Genomic DNA, 25,671 nt, shown 5'->3' with positions numbered 1-25,671 from the left:
CTTTTTTCTAATTTTGGTTCTGTACATTACCACAATGAATTTTAAATGAAACAATTCCGATGCAGTTGAAGTGCAGACTTTCAGCTTTAATTCAGTGGGGTGAACAAAACGATTGTATAAAAATGTGAGGCAACTAAAGCATTTTTTTAACACAATCCCCTCATTTCAGGGGCTCAAAAGTAATTGGACAAATTAAATAACTGGAAATAAAATGTTCATTTCTAATACTTGGTTGAAAACCCTTTGCTGGCAATGACAGCCTGAAGTCTTGAACTCCTGGACATCACCAGATGTTGGGTTTCCTCCTTTTTAATGCTCTGCCAGGCCTTTACTGCAGCGGCTTTCAGTTGCTGTTTGTTTGTGGGCCTTTCTGTCTGAAGTTTAGTCTTCAACAAGTGAAATGCCTGCTCAATTGGGTTACGATCAGGTGACTGACTTGGCCATTCAAGAATTTTCCACTTCTTTGCTTTAATAAACTCCTGGGTTGCTTTGGCTGTATGTTTTGGGTCATTGTCCATCTGTATCATGAAACGCCGCCCAATCAATTTGACTGCTGTATTTACCTCAGAATTCATTCGGCTGCTTCTGTCCTGTGTCACATCATCAATAAACACTAGTGTCCCAGTGCCACTGGCAGCCATGCATGCCCAAGCCATCACACTGCCTCCACCGTGTTTTACAGATGATGTGGTATGCTTTGGATAATGAGCTGTTCCACGCCTTCTCCATATTTTTTTCTTGCCATCATTCTGGTAGAGGTTGATCTTGGTTTCATCTGTCCAAAGAATGTTTTTCCAGAACTGTGCTGGCTTTTTTAGATGTTCTTTAGCAAAGTCCAATCTAGCCTTTCTATTCTTGAGGCTTATGAGTGGCTTGCACCTTGCAGTGCACCCTCTGTATTTACTTTCATGCAGTCTTCTCTTTATGATAGACTTGAATATCGATACGCCTACCCCCTGGAGAGTGTTGTTCACTTGGTTGGCTGTTGTGAAGGGGTTTCTCTTCACCATGGAAATGATTCTGCGATCATCCACCACTGTTGTCTTCCGTGGACGTCCAGGTCTTTTTGCGTTGCTGAGTTCACCAGTGCTTGCTTTCTTTCTCAGGATGTACCAAACTGTAGATTTTGCCACTCGTAATATTGTAGCAATTTCTCGGATGGTTTTTTTCTGTTTTCACAGCTTAAGGATGGCTTCTTTCACTTGCATGGAGAGCTCCTTTGACTGCATGTTGTCTGTTCACAGCAAAATCTTCCACATGCAAGCACCACACCTCAAATCAACTCCAGGCCTTTTATCTGCTTAATTGATAATGACATAACGACAGACTTGCCCACACCTGCCCATGAAATAGCCTTTGAGTCAATTGCCCAATTACTTTTGAGCCCCTGAAATGAAGGGATTGTGTTAAAAAAATGCTTTAGTTACCTCACATTTTTATGCAATCGTTTTGTTCACCCCACTGAATTAAAGCTGAAAGTCTGCACTTCAACTGCATCTGAGTTGTTTCATTTAAAATTCATTGTGGTAATGTACAGAACCAAAATTAGAAAAAAGTTGTCTTTGCGCAAATATTTATGGACCTAACTGTATCTGTCGCAGCCAGATGATACGTGGTCTCTCCTTGGCCTGGTCCAGCCACTCGGGTCCTCAACAATGGGGATCCTGGGAGTCTGATCACCTTTGGGGAATCGCGCCACACGGCCATAGTGCCTTAACTGTCGCTCCCTCACAATGCAGGCAATGTGGCTCATTCGGGACTCCATGAGCAACCGCTCATTCGACACAAAGTCAAACCAATGGTACCCAAAGATTCTCTGAAGAGACACAGCACCAAAAGAGCCCAGTCTTCATGTCAGGTCACTGGCTAGCGTCCATGTCTCACAACCGTATAGCAAAAGAGGAAGCACCAGGACTCTAAAGACTTGGACCTTAGTCCTTTTTTAGAGATATCAGTAGCGCCACACAGCCCTTTCCAGGTAGATAAGGTAGGTAAGAGTAGATAATAAACTAAACATTAAACTATGAGATGCACAGTTACTCGTATTAACGGGTCCAAAAGTACACAGAGTTAAAGTAAAGGTAAACATGTAAGCATAGAGAAACAATAAATGAAGAACCAGTGAAGATTACAGTTCATGTAATGGTCAGGAGTTCCACAGGGGTCACGTTTAAGTGTGTGACCGTGTGTGGTGGATTCAGATGTTCAGTTCAAACAGTGGTTGTCTTTGTTACAGGAAGGGGCAGTGGTCGCTGTGCATTTAATAGGCTGATTGCTTTGGGGTAACAGCTGTTCTTCAGCCTGGCAGGCAGGGCTCTGAAGTGCCTGCCAGAGGGCAGAAGAGTAAAAATGCTGTGGTCGGGGTGGGTTGGATCTTTACAAATGTTCTTGGCTTTTCTATATATATGGATAGCGATTTTACAGCTTATGTGTATGTAACAAAGTTTAGAAAATAAGATTTAATCTTACCAATCACTGCGTCTCAGAACATGTGATATATCCACTTGTAACTTACTGAAACCACTAGTTGCGATGGGTGTCGTTTGAGGAAAATATAAATGGAAATGTACGCATGAATGATGACTTTCATGCGTAAACCTTTTAGGTTTAATTAGTGAAAGGAAACAACCAGAATTACAACATGTTCCAGAGTCCATTGTAGGCACTAAATATTTCGGCGGGCCCCAGCAGCAAGTGAAAACCCCAACGCTAGCTGTGGCAACTTTAGTGATAAGTTTGCTACTAACATTACTATTGAGTGTGCTGGAAAATTTACAACCACTCCCTGCCAAATGTCGAAGGGCTGGTCAGGCCATGAATTTGCCTGATATTCATGAGCCACTAACTCAATCCATATTAAATTTTCCAACTTCTGTCACAGCCGGTATGGAGTGTCGTTTTGCGGCTCATTGATACAACAGATAACAGTATGTGGCTCTAGTACAGGATACCGAATGATGCGATTTGGACATTTTTGGTAATAATCAAATAGAGGACACATTCACTTGTAGATTCAACAAGTGGAAACGCCTGAATCAGGCGTGAACACACAAATTACAAGGAATGGCAATAATGTTAATCCATCTGTTATGATATTGTTTGGCCGATTGTGCCTCGTGATGGGCTGGTGTCTTGAGCACATCATCAAAAGATAGGAAGTTACTTTACTTTCACCATTTGTAAGTGGAGTTAAATTTGCGTTAACAAAAATAATTCAAAATAAACAAAGAAAAGGCCCTAATAAGTTGGTATGACTGGACTTTTATTTTTTTTTTTTTAATGAATTCATATTTAACGGTGTAAGTCAGGGATTGTCTGGTATCCTGATCAGGTCAAGAGCTGATCCTGTGCCAGGAAGAGAGGCCAGAAGGATGAAGGAATCAGAGGAGCCTTTCCTCCCCCAGTACACTGGAGGGCAGCATACTTGTGTTCCTGCCCCTGCCTTTCCATCAACAGGCATGCTGGGAAGTGTAGTCCCATGCTACAGCCCTGTGGTACGCGGAACCATCCCTGCCCTGTGTCTGTGGGCAGACAGCAGAAGTAGTTCTAGGATCTGGTTTAAAGAGGACCACTCTGCTTTGCCTTGGACAACATGGACAACAGAGGACAACAACAAGAGGAAGAGGAGTTTGGAGAAAAAGAGAGAGAAAAAGGAATGTATTTGGAGGAATGAAATCCATTCTTTGAACCAGTGACTGTGTGCGTCAGTTGTGTCTGGGGTTTGGGGCTCGATTGCACCCCCTGTCTCTCCCAACAGTAATAATAACAGCATTAGCCCCATGTGTGACAAATTTAGGCCCACCCTTTAATGAAAGCTGGTGCCTCCACTGATCTAAAAAAAAAAAAAGATTTACCTTATTATCATTTTAATGGAATAATGTACCTTTTAAACATATTTTTAAATATCAATTAAAATCTTCTTTTTTCTCTTTGGCATATAGAGATGTTTAAAGGTAGTAGTGTCCTGTGTTTATTAAAGCCTTTTAATGGGTCAGAAAAATTTGTGTTATTTTCAATTTAACAATTTAACATGTTTATTATTTTTATTAAGACGTTGGTTTCATTTTGTATTTATATACAGCACTTTGGCCAACACTTGATGTGTTTAAATCTGCTTTATAAATAAAAGATTGATTGATTGATTGATAATTAATCAGTCATGACTGTAGCAGTAGCATTATTTCTAAATAATTTTAATTTGCCCAGGATGCACATTTACTTACAAGGATATACACAATAACAAAAACTTTCATCCATCCATTATCCAACCCACTATGTCCTAACTATAGGGTCACAGGGGTCTGCTGGAGCAAATCCCAGCCAACTTAAGGGTGCAAGGAAGGAAACAATCCCCGGGCATGGTGCCAGCCCACCGCAGGGCACACACACACACACACACCAAGCGGACAATTTAGGATCGCCAATGCACCTAACCTGCATGTCTTTGGACTGTGGGAGGAAACCCATGCAGACACGGGGAGAACATACAAACTCCATGCAGGGAGGACCTGGGAAGTGAACCCGGGTCTCCTTACTGCGAGGTAGCAGCGCTACTGCTATGCCACCGTGCCGCCCAATAAAAACTTTGAGCTGTAAAATGTAATGCCATTAACGGTGGGCAAAAAAGTTCTTAAATCATTCAAAAGAGCCTCACCAACCAGATAGCTACTAACAGTTCTTGAAATATTTTGATCAAAATTACCTCATGGGCGGCACGGTGGTGCAGTGGGTAGCGCTGCTGCCTCGCAGTTGGGTGATCTGGGGACCTGGGTTCGCTTCCCGGGTCCTCCCTGCGTGGAGTTTGCATGTTCTCCCCGTGTCTGCGTGGGTTTCCTCTGGGCGCTCAGGTTTCCTCCCACAGTCCAAAGACATGCAGGTTAGGTGGATTGGCGATTCTAAATTGGCCCTAGTGTGTGCTTGGTGTGTGGGTGTGTTTGTGTGTGTCCTGCGGTGGGTTGGGACCCTGCCTGGGATTGGTTCTTGCCTTGTGCCCTGTGTTGGCTGGGATTGGCTCCAGCGGACCCCCGTGACCCTGTGTTCGGATTCAGCGGGTTGGAAAATGGAAATGGAAATTACCTCATGGGTTCTAAATTCTTTTCAAGCTTCATTCCATGGCTGAAATATCCACAGACGTTTGTTAAATGGATGAAAAACATCAAAGTCCCTAAATACACACAGGGATAAAAGCATTTCTACTGTCAGAGATGCAGTATGCCAAAGGGATGCCCACTTGAAATAAAACAATGCATACCTCGATTTTCCTGTACCCGAAATGCTCATTTTTCCTTAAAAACAGTACACTTTTTATATTCCAGTAATCTTTGTCTTTTTAAATACTGTACATATTGCATAATAAACCAATATAAAAAATGATTGGTATGAATTCTCAGAATTCTGAAAATGATAACTTTGACACCTTCAACTGCTAGCTTAGGCTTTTACTTTTCTCCATTAATAGCACCCTAGAACAGTGCTTCTCAATCAGGGTCCCCAATAAAGACAACTGAAAATAATTATGAAATTGCAGCAGAAAGACAAACGGGGTGGCAGACTTAAGATCCAGTTCTGGGGTCTTTTTAAAGTAGCCCACAATATTCAAAATATGTTACATACACCCCGCAGTGAATGTTAGTTGTCTCAAAGACCCCCTTTAAAGTCTCTTTCATGCTTAGATTGTATCCATATTTAGTTTAGTCGGATTACATGTACACCTGCAATTAAAATGTATCTCCAGTGTCCACATCATGTTCAGATAGACTCACATTTCAGGGTTTAGGGGGTCTCTCACATTTCTCTGAGCAGCACAACATATCACAGTACCTAACCTGAATGGGAACTGTCTGATCGTGAAGGCCCAACAAGAAAAAGGCAAATGAAGCAGACATGTCCGACCGCCATAAAGAACTTTTAACATTTTTTCAGGGTGACGAGGATGTGACAGTCTCGTGAAGGAGCTGGTAGCTCATCTTCACATTCGACACTGTTGCAAGCTGCACCTGTGTCAGGACTGCAGCTTAAGGCGATGTCACATTATGCAACCTTTAGTCATAAAGCATGTCAGACCTGCCGATTGCAGTTGCTGATCTTGTCGCGTGACCTTGTCCATTTAAACGACTGAAAATCGCTGCGCATGTCAAATATTAACAACTGCATGATAACCTTTTTGTGACAGCCAATAGCTTGCTCCCTGAGAGATGTCAGTATACAAAGGGTTAACAGCTACAGCACACTGAGCCACGAATTTTTACCTCCTTTCTTTTTCTCGTATACAAAATATAGGGAAAGTTTTGTAATTGTCCAAAAACCCAATGTCGAGATTTTGATGAATCTCGACGTTTTAGACCTCCCCGAGTCCGAAAATACCATTTTTGGAATTATGTCTGTGTGTGTAAACACAATAATTTGTGTACACTTTCACTTAGGTCAACCAAATTTTGCATACAAGTATTTGGTACAAAACGTAGATTTCTGTCAACTTTTGGGCTATTTCCGTTAGACAGAAATGGTGCTTTACCTTTTATTCTTGCAGGTGCAGAGTACAATTTATTCAACTTACTTTACTTTTATAATAATTGTTTAATATATTATTAATTTGATTTGATTTGTTGTTGATGGATAATATAAAAATGTAATCATTGTCTTGCAGTTTACTCCTCAAATATCCTTCCCTATATTTGAGTATATGAGAAAGTCGAGGGGAGACCACTCCCGATTTTTTATCCCTTCCTATCATATTACATGAAACACGAGACATCAGACAGACGAGCTGCTCTCCAAACACCCTCATTCCTTATTCCTCATTTTATGCACTATACTTGAAGATCAGCATTCATTGGCTGCCAGCTCTCATGCTCAAAGAGCCTCCCCCATGACTAAAGACAAAATCAAATGTGTCTAGTTTCGTAGGAGCACGTCGTGAACTAGTTGGAGTGAGTTGTTTGGCATGTCACTTTACATGACTGGATTCACAGTAGAGTCCCGTAACTGCCTCCGACTTGCTAGGATTATGGAAATGAAGGCTAACCTTCAAAATTGGTGGAAAAGTCACGTAATGTGACAAGGACTTTACCTGACTGCTGCCACCATCCTGCACGGTTCTTTTGGTGGTGTCTGTGTCCGTGGCTAACGGTCTGCTGTTGCTACCTTGTCCGGTTTACATGTCTTTTCCACCAAAATGTTACTTCTTTTCTGGTTTATAGTCACCAACACCTTCTCAACATTCCATTTTCCACCAATGAGTTATTTAATCATGACCTGGAAGCAGTAGCGTAGCTTGGGTGTCAGCCGCCCGGGGCGGAGGAAAATTCCGCCACCCCCTTATTTAGGTATGGTTCAAATTTTTACAAGATATTATTATTATTTATTGTGAAATTTTGCCGCCCCCTAAAAGTGCCGCCCGGGGTGGGCCGCCCCCACTACGCTATGCCACTGCCTGGAAGGTCAACAAACACATCTTCCTTACTTTATTACAGTCTTCTCCATAAGCTCTTAAAAAATTTTTTCAAGTAAGTTTTTGATATTCTTGATGATGTTCAGCTGTGGTCACCATAGACACCCGTTGTATCACAAATGTTGTAACATCCGATCTCCACAAAAGCATGACATTAAAAATCTTTCTTGTCTATCACTACAAACAACATGGGCTAAGTAACATATAAGAAAATATAACTTTTGGGTGGAGTATTCCTTTACATCATAAATGTCTACTGTTTGTTGAGATTTCTGTTAGCTTAGTGCAGCGTTTCTCAACCTTTAAGTATTTGCAACCTGAGTTTTCATAACAATTTTAATCGTGCACCCCTAATGTTTTTTTGAAACCCTAATAAAATTTATTCCTATATTTTTTGCTGCCGATACACTGCTACAAGTTTAAAAATTCCCTACGAATAGCGAAATTACGCCACATATGGCAACAGTCGTGCCGCCATTTTTTGTTACTTAGGGGGGCGTGCCCCACAGTTTGAGAACCGCTGGCTTAGTGTTTCCTGACTTAGGTGGGGTTCTGTTAGAAAATGTTCTGTACAATTCCGTTTAATTTACTGTATTGGAAGAAATAAATAAATAATTAAACTTGTGATTTTTAACCAAAATTAATGTTTTCCTATATCTACAGGATATATCTTATACATAAAAGTCTATGCCTGGTAGTGTGTTTGTCTGTATGTCCGACATGGAAGTGCGACGCAGCCCAGAAGTGAGAGGCTACACCATGAAGCTCAAAGAAAGCAACTCTGTCACCAAAGGGAAACCGCCACCGCTAATACACAAGCAAGGCAAGTACATCGGCAAAACTAAACCTCCAAGTGAGAAAAACTCACTTAGCCACTGACCGACAACAGAGGTGAGCAGGTCGGCAAGACAAAACCGACGAGGAGCTGCTAATACACAACCAATGTGATTGATTGATTGAAGTGCCAGAATCCATGGTTTCTAGGATCCCAGGTTTTTACAGCATAGGCTTACACAGCTAGTAGGATAAATATAGGGCTGTGTGACCCCTGACCACCTGTGGTGGCTCAACCCCACTTCAACAGCTTTTTTTTGCTCGCTATTGATCCACGGTGGAATTTTTTGTTAAATTTTAAAATATTTCACACAAAGAGGACCTGGGATTGTGAGCCAGCAAAGTTACCATTGCATCACCCTTATTTCTTGTTGATTGCTAATACAGATTTAAGGTTTAAGGTTTACACAACTGAACCACTATTGTTCTTAGCAAAGCGGATGTAGAGTTTTTATTTTATTTTTTTTTTTTTGACGTATGTATGTTAAATTGGTTGTATTGACATGACAATATCATTGTTGTATTCTCCTAATGAAGAAAAAATATATATATATACTGTATATATATTGTGGCATATTGCCAGGGTCATTACCTGGCCGGGATGCCTAAAAGGACCGGAAGGTGGAAGGAATAGCTTCCGGGCCATGAGGGGGCAACCGCCCTGGAGCAGGAGAGGACCACGGGAGAAGAACAAAAAGCTTCTGGCCTGTTTGGACCCGTGGTCACCGCCAGGGGGCGCCTCAAGCCTCGTAGGACTCGAAAATAGTTACTTCCACCACACTCGGCAAGATGGCGGAGGAACCTGCCAGGGACGCCCGGAGTGCTTCCGAGGCAAAGGGCAGCACTTCCACCACACCAGGAAGTGCTGCCGGATGGACGTCATCAGACACCTGGAGCACATCCGGGCAAGGATAAAAGGTGCCACCATCCTACAGTCTGGGAGCCAGAGTCAGGAGTGGGAGCAGGACGAAGCTCCCAGGAGGAGAACAGAGGCGGCCAAGGACTGAGACAGAGAGATATTGGGTTGATTATTGCTGTGTGCATTGTGTGTAGTGTTGGGACTGGATTTATTTATGATTAATAAACGTGTGCAATTTATAAAGATGTGGTTTCCGACTGATGGTGTCCGGGCAAATCTCACAATATATATATACAGTATGTATACTATAGGACATAAGGTTTTGAAGAAAAATGAGTGTTGCTTGAAAACATTGCATGATTTCACTGATATTTTTACATATAGAGAGCAGATATATATATACACAGTAAATATGTATTTATTCAAGCAGCTTAATAGTCTCGCTTAAGGCGGATTACTCACCTTCAGCTTCACGGGGACTCCAATGACCACTGGGACCACAAGGCCTTGGCGATGAAGCTTTGTAGGCATACTGGAGCAAAACCTCCCCTTCAACACATTTGTCACATGCTGGTCCCACTTCTCTAGGATGGCAAGAAAAGAAAACACTGCTAACTTAGATTGATTCAGGAGTAGTTAGACAGTTGCTCTATTCAAAGAAACCTAAGAAACTCAAATTGTGACTGAGAAGATTATTGAAGACTATCAAGTTCCATCCATTTCTTTCTCATCCATCCAAAACAGTACTTTGACAGCTTTTGACACCTGTGAAGAGCCAGTAGTGACAGGACCAAGTCTCTTAGAGTGGGTCAGAGAAGATTCACCAATTAACTTCACACCCATTACTTTGAGATGTGTCAGGAAACCCAGGTGTCCATGATAGCTCCCTGTGCAAATTCCACATAGACAGTGACCAAAAGGGAAATTAAATGCCTGTTCCTGAATATGTGTAGATGCAACGTCATTAATAACTATAGTATTATATTGCCCTCACTTCATATTTTCTGTTATCCATATTCCATAAATTTGAGTGAATCCCCAGTAAAATAGTTATACCATCACTTCTATTTATTATTGTGGTGTATTTGACAGATGCAAGATATGAGGTAATTTAAAAGTGTTAGGGAACATTATTACTTTAGGACAAGACATTGAATGCATTGAATTTAACATATTTTCAAAAAAAAATACAAATGTTTTAAAAATGACAATCTGAAATCATTCATTTATGTAAGCTGTCACACGTGTGTCTGAAGACCAACCTTCTGGCTCATCCTTGGTAAGCAATCCCATCCCGGGAAGAGAGGGGGTGCTGTGGCTAACAGTATTGTCTCTTTCTTTTCCACAGCACAAAAAAGGTACCCAATGTGGGCAACAGACTCCACCCATTCTGGGCACATCCTGAATTCAGTACTTTGTTTAAGCTTTGTATCTTACGGTCATATGAAAAAGTTTGGGAACCCCTCTCAGCCTGCAAAATAATTTACTCTCCTTTAAACAAAAAAGATAACAGTGGTATATCTTTCATTTCCTCGGAACATCTGAGTAATGGGGTGTTTTCCGAACAAAGATTTTTAGTGAAGCAGTATTTTGTTGTATGAAATTAAATCAAATGTGAAAAACTGGCTGTGCAAAAATTTGGGCACCCTTGTAATTTTGCTGATTTGAATGCCTGTCACTGCTCAATGCTGATTACTTACAACACCAAATTGGTTGGATTAGCTCGTTAAGCCTTGAACTTCATAGACAGGTATGTCCAGTCATGAGATATAAAGGTATTTAAGGTGGTCAATTGCAAGATGTGCTTCCCTTTGACTCTCCTCTGAAGAGTGACAGCATGGGATCCTCAAAGCAACTCTCAAAAGACCTGAAAACAAAGATTGTTCAGTCTCATGGTTTAGGGGGAGGCTACAAAAAGCTAGCTCAGAGGTTCAAATTGTCAGTTTCAACTGTAAAGAATATTATCAGGAAATGGAAGGCCACAGGCACAGTTGCTGTTAAACCCAGCAGGTCTGGCAGGCCAAGAAAGATACAGGAGCGGCTTATGGGCAGGATTGTGAGAATGGTTATAGACAACCCACAGATCACCTCCAAAGACCTGCAAGAACATCTTGCTGCAGATGGTGTATCTGTACATCGTTCTACAATTCAGCGCAATTTGCACAAAGAACATCTGTATGGCAGGGTGATGAGAAAGAAGCCCTTTCCGCACTTGCACCACAAACAGAGTCGCTTGTTGTATGCAAATGCTCATTTAGACAAGCCAGATTCATTTTGGAACAAAGTGCTTTGGACTGATGTGACAAAAATGGAGTTATTTGGTCATAACAAAAAGCACTTTGCATAGCGGAAGAAGAACACCGCATTCTAAGAAAAACACCTGCTACCTACTGTCAAATGCTGTCATCATGCTATGGGGCTGTATGGCTAGTTCAGGGACTGGGGCCCTTGTTAAAGTCGAGGGTCAGATGAATTCAACCCAATATCAACAAATTCTTCAGGATAATGTTCAAACATCAGTCACAAAGTTGAAGTTACGCAAGGGTTGGATATTCCAACAAGACAATGACCCAAAACACAGTTCGAAATCTACAAAGGCATTCATGCAGAGGGAGAAGTACAATTTTCTGGAATGGCCGTCACAGTCCCCTGATGATTTGAAGCAGGCTGTCCATGCTTGGCAGCCATCAAATGGAACTGAACTGGAGAGATTTTGTATGGCAGAATGGTCAGAAATACCTCCATCCAGAATCCATCCAGCTCACCACAGTTAGTTATATGCTGCACTCAACAGAGTAGCGGCTCTGTGGCTGAGGATATACACCGGGAATCAGAAGGCTGACCCCATATAAAAATGCTGAGAAAGAAGACGAAGAAGAATAAGTTATATGCTGCACTCAGCTACGATTATATTATAACACTACATATTCTTATAGACTCTGAATCGAATAAATCATATAATTTGTGTAAACAGTCAAAATATGCAATACAATGTGTTGGACGTTTAGGAGCTCTTTAGAGTAGTCTTTGTGGTCCTCTCTGCGTTATATCATTAGTACTGTATTATTAATGGTGTGCAAAATTTTAATATTTATATTAATGATGCATTAATTGTTTTGGAGTTTATGCTCCAGAGGAATGAAGCACTCAACCTTAGAAGCAAGACGTGACATAAAGTAGTCATTTGAGTCGCCCAGCTAAGACCTTCTATGTTAGCCATTCAGCTTTGCGTACCCACTGGGGATGATGGCTCACGACCTCGCAGCATGTACAAAGAGACGTTTATTACATTAGTGCAACAGTTTATCCCGCTGAAGCTTTTTTTATCTAGTGGCTAATAGAAATTCCAAATGAATGGCGAAAAAACAGCCAAAAGGTCACAAAATTGAGGAATTCACATAAGCTCATTAATAAACAGAAGACTCTCACCAACACTACTAAATGCCTTCAATGAATCGCAAGGGACTCTTTCTTTTATAGGGCTGAGGACAGCTCCTTAACAGAGCTGGGCAGGTGGCCCCACATCTTGGGGAACCACCACAAAATACAAGGAACGTAACATTACAAGAATGGACTCTGAGAAATAAAATAAAACACAAAAATAATATAAAACATAGAACAATGTGAATAAATAACATAAGTAACAATATTAACATGAACAAAAAAAAAAGACAATAAAGGAATTTGAGCGGCAGACAGGGGAAGAACCATAGCTGAAATGTAATAAGAGCGGGTTGATGACATGACCGCCACAGCTATTTTTGCTTTTCTGTATTTTGAGGACTTGATTTCTTTTAATAACTTATGTATTGTGAAATAAGTGTGCATTATGTGTCTCTTGTAAACCACTTATTATTTTCATGTAAATTTAATTTGTTTTTCTTTTGCATGTAACTACTTCTTTGACACATTGTAACACACTTTAAGCTACATCTTCTGTATCAAAATTTGCTATAGAAATAAATATCGATATTGTTGTTCCCTTTCGGTCATTGCATGATGAAAAGCATTGTTGATCGAGTGTTTTTGGATTATGCTCTTTATGATGCCACATTTTCTAGGGGGCATAGCTACATATCCATATAGTGACTCATGTCATGGTGTTTGTTCTCTCAACTGAAAGTAAAGGCAGAGATTCTTTGTGTAAGGGATCGCGGGAGATGAAAGATGAGTCAAAAAGCTCAACCAAGACCGATACCAAAAAGTCAACAAATCATGATGTCTAAACACTAAGCCAAAATTCTTCGTCAGAAAAACACACCTAGAGATTCTTTAACCTGAAAGAAAAGGAAAGTAAACAGCACTGATGCGTCTGTAAGTTTGTATCCGCAATCTCGGATGGCCAAGATGCGCATGATACTGAACTTTTACAGTGTTATTCTTAAGACTTTTTGTCTGTCTGTTTTCCTTACAGCTATAACAGCATAGCAGGACCAATCGTTAGTTTTCCTCTGGGTATTCCAGTTTTCCTCCCACATCTCCAGTGACAAACTTGTTAGGTTAGTTGGTGATTTCAAGTGGCAGCCGGTCAAGGGATGCTCCTCATCCCCGAAGTCCCTGAATTGGATTAAGCAGGTTTGAAAATATGGAGCTGTGAGGCAGCCATAAATCAGTACAATTCATCCCAAAGAGAAATTCAAGCTAATTGTTTCAGTGCAACGTGAGTCAGATTTTAAGACTTGTGGGAGATCAGATTAAGATGGTACAGTCACTCCCCTGTTATATGTTAGAATGAAAATAAGCAAATCAAGCGGTACAAAATGAGAATTCTCACACAAACCAAACAAGTTAGAAAGCATACATGATATTCCTTTCACTGTGACCTTCTCATTTCCTATTAGTGAAAAGAAATAATTCCTCAAAGCTCATTACACACTAGACGTAATTCTTTGGAAAGTAACTAAATTCATGTGACAGTAGAAATTATGATGGCAATACTTCATGGGCAATACTGCCCGCTTCCTGGATGATCTATCAGATACCGCACATTTAACTGGCAGCCATTCCCTGAGAAAGTCGATTATGGTGATGTTCATTTATCTACAGTTTGTTAAATAGCTCATAATTCATACAAGCGAAATGGAATAATTTATTTTGCTTAGTTAAATATGCAGTTATCTGATGGAAATTGTACATACTGTATATTGAACAGATGGGCAGTGGCTCTTAATGAAGGTGTGGTGAGCAGTGTCGCCTATTTTCAGAGTAATAATGACACATCCATAATGACAGGTAGAAAAACACCAAGGGGAACTGACCCCCCACCACCACCACCCTGGCATTCACATTTGGCATTGCCATTAACACCCGTCTGCACCATAACCCTCCAGTGCAAAAAAAAAATCAGTATATAATAAATCAAGGGGTTATCAAAAAGAAAAGGCAATTTGAAAATTATGTGGTTACCGCAAAAGATAGAAGTTGACATAATACAACATGTTTGAAATGGTTTATGGGTAGTTTGAACACGCACAGCGTAGTGCTCTGCCATTAGTCTAGTAGAAGCTAGGGTCAAATGAACATGGATATTCCACTGTAGGGTTGCAACATTGCTGAACAACGTGCCATAGTGGGCCGAGGGAATGAAACCTGCTGAAAATGAACACCAGCAGGGCTCAACGAAAACGTTTATGAATGGGTAGATAGATTTATAGCTGGAAGAACAAGTGTCACCATCAAAGTTTGACCTGTTGGAACACCAAAATCATGCACACAAGCCCTCATTGACATGGCGAATACCCTCACCAGAGAAGACCTACACAGTACGTTGTCTGCTATTGCTGCATATTTGGATATTAGCTATGGATCTGCATGATGACTTGGGGTACCATAAAGATTACGCAAGATGGGTACCCAAATAGCTTACTGATCTGCACAAGCCAACATCCTTTGGTGTATTTCAGCAGGTTTCAATCATTCTGTTCAAAGAAATCCTGCAGAAGAGCGGCCATGTTCATTTAACCTTGGCTTCAACTACTGAAGACTAATAGCATTGCGATGTGGGTATTCAAACTACCCATAAGCCATTGGGAACATGTTGTATTGCGTCAGCTCCCATCCATTACGGTTGCTGAGTAATTTTCAAATTACCTTTACTTTTGATTTTCCCTATGTGACAGACGACCAGGGACCATGCCCTACTGGGACGTCTGGAGAAGCAAAAGACTGGGAGAGGGGCAATTCCTTCCCTGGGACGCAAGAGGGCAGCCCCCCTGGATTGCATGGGGGATTCGGAGCCTGGAAGCTCCACCCTGTGGGGGCCTGTGGCCACCGCCAGGGGGAGCCTGGATGGTTCTGGAGCCATGGACTGCAGCACTTCCACCACACCAGGAAGTGCTGCAGGAACAGGAACCAGGTACACTCGGCGTGCTTCTGGGTGCCCATGCAACACTTCAGCCACACCGGGAAGTGCTGCAGGAAGTTCATCAGAGAGCACCTGAAGCACATCTGATGGTTTCTGATGATCATGGCGAGAAGTTCCACTAGGGCATCTCTCAGATCTTATTCTGTTTCTTTCGGCTACAGCCATTTAGGGGGTCACCACAGTGGATCATCTGTCTCCACCTATCCCTGTCTTTTAATGGAGAGATGTTATTGTGGAACATGGAGTGAGTGTTAGTGAAAGTGTATCGCAGTGAGATGTCTGCTAAGTGACCCCATTTTGTAAGTATAGATTTTTTTGTAAATAATTATACGTGTAATTTATCGCACAAAAAATTTTAAAAATATTATTTTTCAATTTAAGTCTTCATCTCTCAAAACTGGATGTGATCAGAGATGCGGAGTCGATACACAAAACAATCGACTCCAACTCTGACTGAAACTTCTCAATTTCTGGTATCAACAACTCTGACTCGGACTCCTCTATTTGCAATCAGACATAAGAATATAAGAAATCTGACAAACGAGAGGAGACCATTCAGCCCATCAAGCCCGTTTGTTGAGCTAATAGCTAAGCTGTCCCAATATCTCATCCAGATTCTTCTTCAAGGTTGTTAAGGTTTCTGCACTAACTCCATGTCTCGATAGTTTGTTCCAGAGTCACACAACTCCTTGTGTAAAGAAGTGCTTCCTGGTTTCAGTCCTAAATACCGTCCCCTTAATTTCCACTGGTGTCCTCAAGAACATGATTCACCCTTAAGCTGCAAGACTCGCATGTTTACTATATTGATTGAAAGCACGTAATGTACAAGAGACAAGGCTTTACAGAACTGCCAGCAGGAATCATCGGGCAATCTTCTTAGCACTCTAACTCGGTGTTTCTTAAACTGTGTGCCGTGACCCAAAATGGTGTCTAAACTTGGGTTGTGCTGAGTCATGAATTGCAATAGTACTGCATGAGAAAGGGTCGCAAACGGTTTGCGGACAGCCTTTGTGATGGTCGCCACTTGCAAGAGAAAAACGAACCCCCTGGAAGATGATATCGGTGATTGTCCAAATGCCCCCACAACCTCAACTCCTAACGGTGGTAATTCTTGAACTGGGAAGTACGATGATCGCCAGAAGTTCCATAATGGAGTTGGATCTCATGGATGATGCTCCGCAGTGATTGCAGGTCATAAAGAAACATAAAAGGCAAAAGTTTGGGTTTAAAGGCTGTAGCAATGTTCTTGTGGCTTACCAACACTGAGTGACATTCAACATAAGAACTTACAAAATTAAAAAGAAGCTTTATTTTTATCAAAGTTCAAGAACAAGGGTTCTCAAACTCAGTCCTGGGGACCCGCTTTGGCTGTAGGTTTTTGTTCCAACCAGATTCCCAATCAGTGATAATAATTGACCTCATTTAATTAGCTGATGTTTTTCCTCTTCTCTCATTCTGCATTCAGAAAAGCACAATAATAAGATTTTTACATTTACAGTCAAGTAGAGCTTTATTGTCATCCTAACAATATACTTACAGTACACAGTGGGACGAAATATCGTCCTCCAGAGTCAAAAGGTACAGTACACAAGATATATATATATATATATATTATATATATATATATATATATAATATATATATATATATATATATATATATATATAAAACTAAAAAACATATACAGTATTAAGTAGTATTATGTAATCCAGAGAGTGTGTGGAGTAAAGAGTCCAGTGTGGAGGAGAGCAGCATGGTGTTCAGGAGCTGGACTGCTTGGGGAAAGAAACTATTGCACAATCTCGCAGACCTGCTCCTGATGCTGCAGAGTCGTCTTCCAGATGGAAGAGGAGTAAACAATTGGTGGGAGGGGTGGTGGGGGTCAGCCATGATGCTAGTGGCTTTATGAAGGCAGCGTGAGGTGTAGATCTCCTGCAGACTGGGTAGAGAGCTGCCAATGATGCACTCAGCAGTCCGCACAATCCTCTGAAGGGCTTTGCGGTCGGAGGCATGGCAGTTTCTATACCAGACTGTAATACAGCTGGTCAGGACGCTCTCTATGGTGCCTCTGTAGAAGGTGGTAAGTATGGGTTTAGGGAGGTGCACCTTCTTCAGTCTTCGCAGGAAGTAAAGACGCTGCTGGGCTCTTTTTGTAAGATAGTTGGTGTTTTTGGTCTAGGACAGGTCCTTTGTGATATGAACACCAAGGAACTTGATGCTCTTCACTCTCTCTACTGTGACGCCATCAATGTTGAGTGAGAGATGGACAGCCTTTGTCTTCCTGAAGTCAACAATCAACTCTTTTGTCTTTTCAACATTAAGAGACAGATTATTGTCTTTACACCAAAGTGCCAACCGTTCCACCTCTTCTCTGTACGCCGCATCATCGTCGTTCTCAATGAGTACCACTACTGTAGTGTCATTGGCGAACTTGATAATGTGGTTTGTGTCAGAGTTGGAGGTGCAATCATGGGTCAACAGCGTGAAGAGTAGCGGGCTCAGCATACAACCCTGGGGGGCACCTGTGCTCAGTGTGATGGTGTTAGATATTATATTCCCAATCTGTACTGTTTGAGGTCTTTCAGTGAGAAAGTCCAGAATCCAGTTGCAGGTGGAGGTGTTGAGTCCAAGCAGATCCAGCTTACTGATCAGCTGCCTGGGAATGATAGTATTGAATGCTCATTTTTATTTTTGTTATTTTTACCTTTTTCCTCTGCAGTTTCCTTCTTCCGTTGTAACCTAATAATGACAATTAAAAAGAAGCACAGCAGACTTCTGGGAAAAACAACACTGAATGATGAAAGGCTGCAACTACCTTAGTGTCAGACCTACTAATCAGTAAATAATGGATTAAATAACCAGAAAATATGGAAAAGAACAATGAGAATCGGGATGAAAATATTGTTAAAAAGTAACAAATACATTTCCCGTATAACCGATTTATACATTTTATTAAAAATGTTACCCAACGTATTTTCACAATTTTTACATTGACTCCAAAACACAGAAACTGGGTAACAGCAGATCAACTTCATTAGGCTAGCAGAACAATTAAATAAAAAAGTTGGTTGGAACAAAAACCTGCAGTCACAGGGGGTTATTGGAACCGATATTGAGAACTGCTGGTCTAGAAGAAAAAACTGTTTACCGTATATATTCGCGTATAAGTCAGGTCTTGAAACCTGAAAAATCAATCATAAAATCAGACCCTGACTTATACGCCCGTTCAAAAATATGACAAATTTTTTTTTTTTTTTACATCTTCTTGCTTCCTCCAATCTCGCATCAGTTTCTCAGATGCATCGAATTTTGTTGCAGCAGCACAGTTACCAATTTCTTTCGCCATTTCAATGACTTTTAATTTAAAACCAGGCTTCATATTTTCTTCTGAGCGATAGCTCCGTTGTAGATGCGGGATGCTGTTATGATAAAGGTGTTTGAGGGCGAGAGATACAAAAAACGCAAATCAGTGAAAATGTTGCTTCGGAATAGTTTGGGTATTACCGTGTGGTCACGTAGGCACAATACATAGAAAACAAAAGGCCGTGTGCTCCGTGGTTACTCTCTCGGGTGGGCGTTAGCATATCATAATCTCTTGGACCAATAACGTGAGTTTTCAGCATTCGACTTATATGACTGACATTATAAAATACCAGAAATAATACGGGAAAATCAAGCCCAGGACTCATCCGCGGGAAAACTTAAACATGAGTATATACGGTAATCGAATCAGTATACAGTGAAACCTCTAGATACGAGTTTAATTCGTTCCAGCACTGAGCTTGTATAGCGAATTTCTCGTATCTAGAACAAACTTCCCCATTGAAAATAATGGAAATCCAGTTAATCCGTTCCGCACCCCAAAAATATTAACATAAAAATCATTTTTCCTAACAAATAACACTGATAAATAATATATACTATAGTCTACCTTTAATAAATAACACTGGTAAATAATATAACTGATTATTAAAAGAATCAAAACAGGTGTCCAAAGTGCAGTAGAGCATTCAATAAATCTTTAAATAAATAATCCTTAAAACAGTTGTGAAGTGGAGGTTTAAAATACACAAGAATAACAATCCTTTAACACGAGGTTAAAACGTCAACAGGAAGCAGTCTTTAAAAAACAGATGACAATCCCCGGTGCTTCTTCTCTGTTAGCGTCAGCGTCTCACCTGCTTCTCCCATGCGGGCTCTGCAACAGGCGAGACACTCTTAATGCAGCTGACCTTCTCTACACCGTCCTGCTTCAGCTGTTTGGCTCACCTGTTCAGCTCCACGCGAGCCTGCACTCGCTCGCTCTCCCGCACCGACTTCCTACTGCTGCTGCTTCCTGCCTCCTGCCGCCTCCTGCCACCTCCGTTCTCTCTCCTCTCTTTTCTTTTACTTCTTCTCCCCCTTAACCGGCTCGCACTTCTCTATATATGCGGGGAGGACATGGCAGCTGCAGCCCATCAGCCACAGGAACAATCATGGATGTGGGCAGTTTCCCACCTGTGCACTTAGGTGAGAAACGCCCACACCGCAGATCGCCCTGCGGCTCGCTACTGCTACCACGCCCCCTCGCTAAGCCGCGAGCTATACCCACAGCCTGGCTTGTGGCTCGTTACGTGAGCCAATGCTCGTATTTAGATCTGAATTTTTCGCTCATACTTTCCTCGTATCTTGAATTTCTCGTATACAGAGGTGATCGTATCTCGAGGTTCCACTGTATATGAAATTGGAAATTTTAACATGTTGTATTAAACTGGTGAGAAAGGCAGGCTCTATTGTTGGCATGGAGCTGGACAGTTTAACATCTGTGGCAGAGCGACGGGCGCTCAGCAGACTCCTATCAATTATGGAGAATCCACTGCATCCACTAAACAGTGTCATCTCCAGACAGAAGAGCAGCTTCAGCCACAGACTGCTGTCACTGTTCTGCTCCACTGACAGATTGAGGAGATCGTTCCTCCCCCAAACTATGCGACTCTTCAATTCCACTCGGGGGGGTAAACGTTAACATTTAACATTATACAAAGTTATTGTCTGTTTTTTACCTGCATTATTATCAATCTTTAATTTAATATTGTTTATTGTATCAGTATGCTGCTGCTGGAGAATGTGAATTTCCCATTGGGATTAATAAAGTATCTATCTATCTATCTATCTATCTATCTATCTATCTATCTATCTATCTATCTATCTATCTATCTATCTATCTATCTATCTATCTATCTATCTATCTATCTATCTATCACAATTTACATTTAGTCAGAGTCAGCGTCAGACTCCAGTAACCTAATAATTGCTTCCGACTCCACGGCTAAACAACTCCGACCCCACAGACCCTGGATGTGATTGAATAATTCCACTGCCAGCTTTGGATTCAGCACCCTCACATTTAAAGTTTTTGACTGGAATAAAATTGTTATTTCAGTGTTATTAGTATCAACCATTTCCAGAGGTGAATGAAGGGGGAGCCTTGCTGCTGGTGCAACATACCAAAGATTGTAAATTGTAGAAAACGGTAAAAACCAGCGATTCAACATGTCACAGCTACTGTAAACACATTTTAGTTTCATGTCAAGTTAGAAATAATCAAACTGTAACACATAAGAAACTGTAACCCATAACTCTTAAAGAAGTCACCACTACTGTAATGACTGCATTCACTATCCAAAAATTGGTAATAGGCACTATTGTGCTTAACAGCCCGCACGTTGCATTTCCTGAGCTTACATATATAAATGTACTGCACATTTCTTAAGTCTTTTTCACCTGTTGTAAAAAATTCCATCAGTTGGCGGAAACCACTCAAGCGTCAGGGAGTCTGGAGTCTGGTCCACCACTTGAGGAGCGACGACGATGGGTGCTGGTTTGCTGGACTGCTGCCAAGACTGGTAGATAAGGTCCAGGTAACAGTGCATTCTCGCAACTTGATTGAGCGTGAACGAATCAGTGCAGTCATCATCTTGAACACATTAAGGAAAGAAAAGAAACATAAACAAATTGGTGAGTGCAGATGATAATACGGAGCAACCTGTGCTTTACCTTCACCCTGCATGTACGCCCTCAGCACCTCCTTGCAAGATCAGGCCAATAGCAGTGTGCAGAAACAGGGAGGTAATTATCCTTGACTGTATTAGTGTGCCCATCAGTTTATACAAGACAAAACAGAGACAGTCAAACAAAGCTCACAATGCACACCCTTCATGTGTCTGCATGCTGCCCGAGCGACGTCAATTAAGCCTTGCGTGTCTTACTACCGTTTTGCTGCCTTTGCTTCTTTTATTAAGTATACACATGCAAATTTGTATTGTTGGAATGTGTTTTTGCACAATTGTTTTATTTTAAACAAAACCCTCAAAGTACAAAGATTTTTTTTAATGGGGACATTTCCATAAAGACTAATTCAAGTATTGAAAGTAAGCTATAAGGAAGTGTGGGAATACATATATAAAAAGTCCTTATCTTAGAAATCTCACTCAGGTTGCTACAGGCTATCTACCAGCCTCCCATGACAAATGTGACATTATCTTGATGGGTGGGAATGAAGATAACCGAGAGCTAACATGTTAAGGTTATCACTTGAAATAAACATTCAGAATTGCAACTTTGAAGTAAATGAACTTTTCCTGGCACAGAGGATTCCGTCACCCCATTGCAAACTACAGAGGGGCCTTACATAAGTGTTGATAACCAACGCTTTATCTACCCTAAATATAAATCCCAGGACTTGTCAGTTTAATGGAACAAAATGTTTCAGTACTGCTTTCGGGCAGAACCTACACTTGTCCTTAAGTAAGGTCTCTGTACGTCAGAGGTGCATTGTTAGGTTCTGCACTATTTCAAATGACTTGAAATGTTGGTAATATGTAACAGACAGAATTTCCTTCAGCCGCTGGCTCACTTTCATGAGTAAGCACAGCAAGGTCAGTAGAAATGCCGACCGGAATTAAAATGATTGTGGAAATTTGACTGAAAAGTAATAATCAGCAAAGGCAAAAAACAAACGGCTAATGGCAGTCTAGAGAGTTGTTTCACTTGAGGTGAAATGAGTTCAAGGCATAATCTCATAGCTATAGGCCACTGCAGATTTATCTTGACTATTTGCACTCTGTGACAGAAAATATTTACTTCCAGAAATACTGTAGTCCTCAGATTTACATAAAAGCAGTAAGAAAGATAATCATATTTATATTTATGTTCAAAGTAGTGTTGACCTGCAAAATTTGCCCAGTGAATTATCTGTGTTCCATGGTGACCTTGTTCACCGAGTATTTTCCTTAAAATTTGTCGTGCAGCCAGCTTAGGCAAATTTTTTTCCCAGTGCCCCATGATGCTTTGTGAGGCCAATGTGAAATCATATATCTGAAGCTGACAATATTGGATGAGACAGCCCCATGAGTATATAACGCTGAGCCTAGTAATGGGAGGTATGCCAGACCAACCGCTATAATGGATAAAATCTTCTTCTGGTATGGATTTAATAAGAACTGCTTTTTTCATCGCATTTGCTGTGTTTTTCGGTGGCCTTGTTCACTGAATATTTTTCTGAAAATTCGTTGTGCAGCCAGCTAGGGGAAACTTCTTTTCCCTGTGCTCCATGATGCTTTGCAAGGCCAGCGTGACAGTACAAAGATGTAGCCACCAATATTACAATGGAGAGCCCCACGAGAATATAACGATCCTAGTAGTGGCTGGTATGTAGGGTTGTCTTAACAGCATTATAGGCCCCCCTGGGGCCCCTACCTACACAACCACTCAGCAAGTTACAACATACATAGATTAGCTTGGGGCCCCTATGTTCATGGGGCCCCCAGGCAACTGCGTTAAGATGGCCCTGATGGTATGCTAGATTAACTGCTATACTGGATAAAATACTTTTTTTGGTATGGATTTAATAACAACTGTTTTGCCCAGGGTCGGCATGGTGGCACAGTGGGTAGCGCTGCTGCTTCACAGTTAGAAGACCTGTGTTCGCTTTCCGGGCCCTCCCTACATGGAGTTTGCATGTTCTCCCCGTGTCTGTGTGGGTTTCCTCCGAGTACTCCGGTTTCCTCCCACAGTCCAAAGACATGCAGGTTTGGTGCATTGGTGATTCTAAATTGTTCCTAGTGTGTGGGTTCTCTGTGTGCGTGCCCTGCGGTGGGCTGGCACCCTGCCTGGGGTTTGTTTCCTGCATTGCGCCCTGTGTTGGCTGGGATTGGCTCCAGCAGACCCCCGTGACCCTGTAGTTAGGATATAGTGGGTTGGATAATGGATGGATGTTTTGCCCAGTGACTTTGCTGTGTTTGGCAGTGACCTTGTTTACAGAATATTTTCTTGAGAATTCACTGAGCAGCTGGCTTAGGCAAACTTTTTTTCCCGGCTCCCCATGATGTTTTTTGAGGCCAGTGTAATATCACAGAGCTGTTGCGCTCAATGTAGGATTTCTTTGAGGGTTCTTTTCAAGCATTATGACTGATCTGTCTTTTTGGAGTTTTTTAGGGGTCACAATTCGGATCGAAGCATAGAACACTTGCAATGCCAAGAGAAGACGTCATCCCAACTGACTGGAAAATCTGGAAAGGAAAAGGTGATTGCCTGGATAACTACAGGGGATAACACTGCTGTCTGTGCCAGGTAAAGTCTTTGCTAGGGTCATCATTAATGGGATCTGTAATCACTTGCTCAACTGCCAGTGACCGAAGCAGTCTGGTTTTACACTTAAGAAGTCTACCATCGACTGCATACTGGCACTGAAAGTTCTCATCGAGCACAAACACGAATATCAGCAGAAGTTCTTTGTATCCTTTGTCAATTTTCATAAAATGTTCGACTCAGTTGATTGAGCTTCCCTGTGGGGCATCTTGAGAATTTGCAGGATTCCCCTAAAGTTGCTGGATATCATGGCTGGCCTGTACATTGGTGCTGTAAACGCTGCGCAGAGTGGAGACAGAACCTCTGTATTTTTCCCAGTTATTTGATTCAGGGGTTTGTCAGGGATGTGTTTTTGCTCCTACTCTGTTCAGTGCTTGCATGGACTGGGTGTTGGGCAGGGTCGTGGGGTCCAGCGGCTGTGGGGCATCTGTTGGTGAAGAAAGATTCACTGATCTTGACTTTCCTGACGATGCTGTGATCATCGCAGCATCAATGGAGGCTCTGATCGGGACTCTTGAGAGACTGAGCAAGTAGTCTGAGTGTCTGGGCTTGTGAATGTCCTGATATAAACAACATCAGGCCTTTAATGACTTCTTAGGTACAGCCATTAGCAGTGTGTCTGTCTGCGGAGAGAGTGTTGACCTTGTCGAAAGGTTTACTTACATTCATGTCCCTGGTGACTCTTCCTATGAGATCAGTAGATGGATTGGGAGAGCATGGGGTTCATGAGGTCACTGGAAAGGGGTGTGAGGTGCTCCCGATATCTCTGCAAAAGGACGAAGGTCCAAGTCTTTAGAGTCATGGTGCTTTCTGTCTTGCTATCTGGTTCAGAGAAATGGATGCTATCCAGTGATCTGAGACGAAGACTGGACTCCATTGATCTCTTTGGAGAATCTTTGGGTACCGCTGGTTTGATGTTTGTGCTCATGGAATCCCGAATGAGGTACATTACCTGCATTGTGAAGGAGTGTCAGTTACGGCACTACGGCCATGTGGTGTGATTCCCAGAAAGTGATCTGGCTCACAGGACCCTCATTGTTGGGGACCCAATGGGCTGGACCATGTCAAGATGAAGCCCTCATAACACCATTATTTTCTGCACATTGTTTTTCCCTCTCAATCAGTATTTTCATGGTGCTCGTCTTATTCATTCAAAATCGCCAGGAATTTATATCATGTAGGTTAGAAAGTTGGCCTTTTATAGTCCAGAAGAGAGAACATTGTAGTTTTATGGGTTTTCATTGAAAGGTAAGACAAGATAAGATATGACAAGATAAGAAGACTTCATTCTCATTGTGTCACTAAGGACAGCAATCCACAAGATTACAGTGGCATTCCCTAAGATTCCCTTATACAACACATATTATAACTTAAGTACTTTGTCTTAAATACTAAGACGTGTAAATTAAAAAAGCTAAAGTGTAATCAGTGTCTAAAATTCTAGAATCGATTCAACTTAAAAACATATTACACATTTATCACATTACAATATTGCACATAAGAGAGGTTAATTAACGTGGTAAAGTATTCAGTAGT

The 25,671-nt window shown here is 41.5% G+C and overlaps 1 protein-coding gene across 2 annotated transcripts in view; it reads right to left on the bottom strand.

The window, feature by feature from the left end:
- Positions 1 to 25,671, bottom strand: part of pappaa (pregnancy-associated plasma protein A, pappalysin 1a) — an 803,024-nt gene that overhangs the window by 547,595 nt on the left and 229,758 nt on the right. For both annotated transcript variants that reach the window (XR_007935844.1, XM_028809181.2), the window contains exons 5-6: positions 21,271 to 21,463; positions 9,606 to 9,727 (exon numbers count right to left, since the gene is read on the bottom strand). Coding sequence is in view for 1 of the 2 variants with exons in the window: in XM_028809181.2 (XP_028665014.2) it covers positions 9,606 to 9,727; positions 21,271 to 21,463 (315 nt within the window). In the remaining variant the exon portion in view is untranslated. The remainder of the gene's footprint in view (positions 1 to 9,605; positions 9,728 to 21,270; positions 21,464 to 25,671) is intronic.

This window comes from Erpetoichthys calabaricus, chromosome 9 (assembly GCF_900747795.2).
Source record: "Erpetoichthys calabaricus chromosome 9, fErpCal1.3, whole genome shotgun sequence".
In the NCBI taxonomy this organism is placed as follows: domain Eukaryota; kingdom Metazoa; phylum Chordata; class Cladistia; order Polypteriformes; family Polypteridae; genus Erpetoichthys; species Erpetoichthys calabaricus.
Note: the sequence above shows the minus strand (reverse complement) of the source record. Positions and strands in the feature narration are given on the sequence as shown.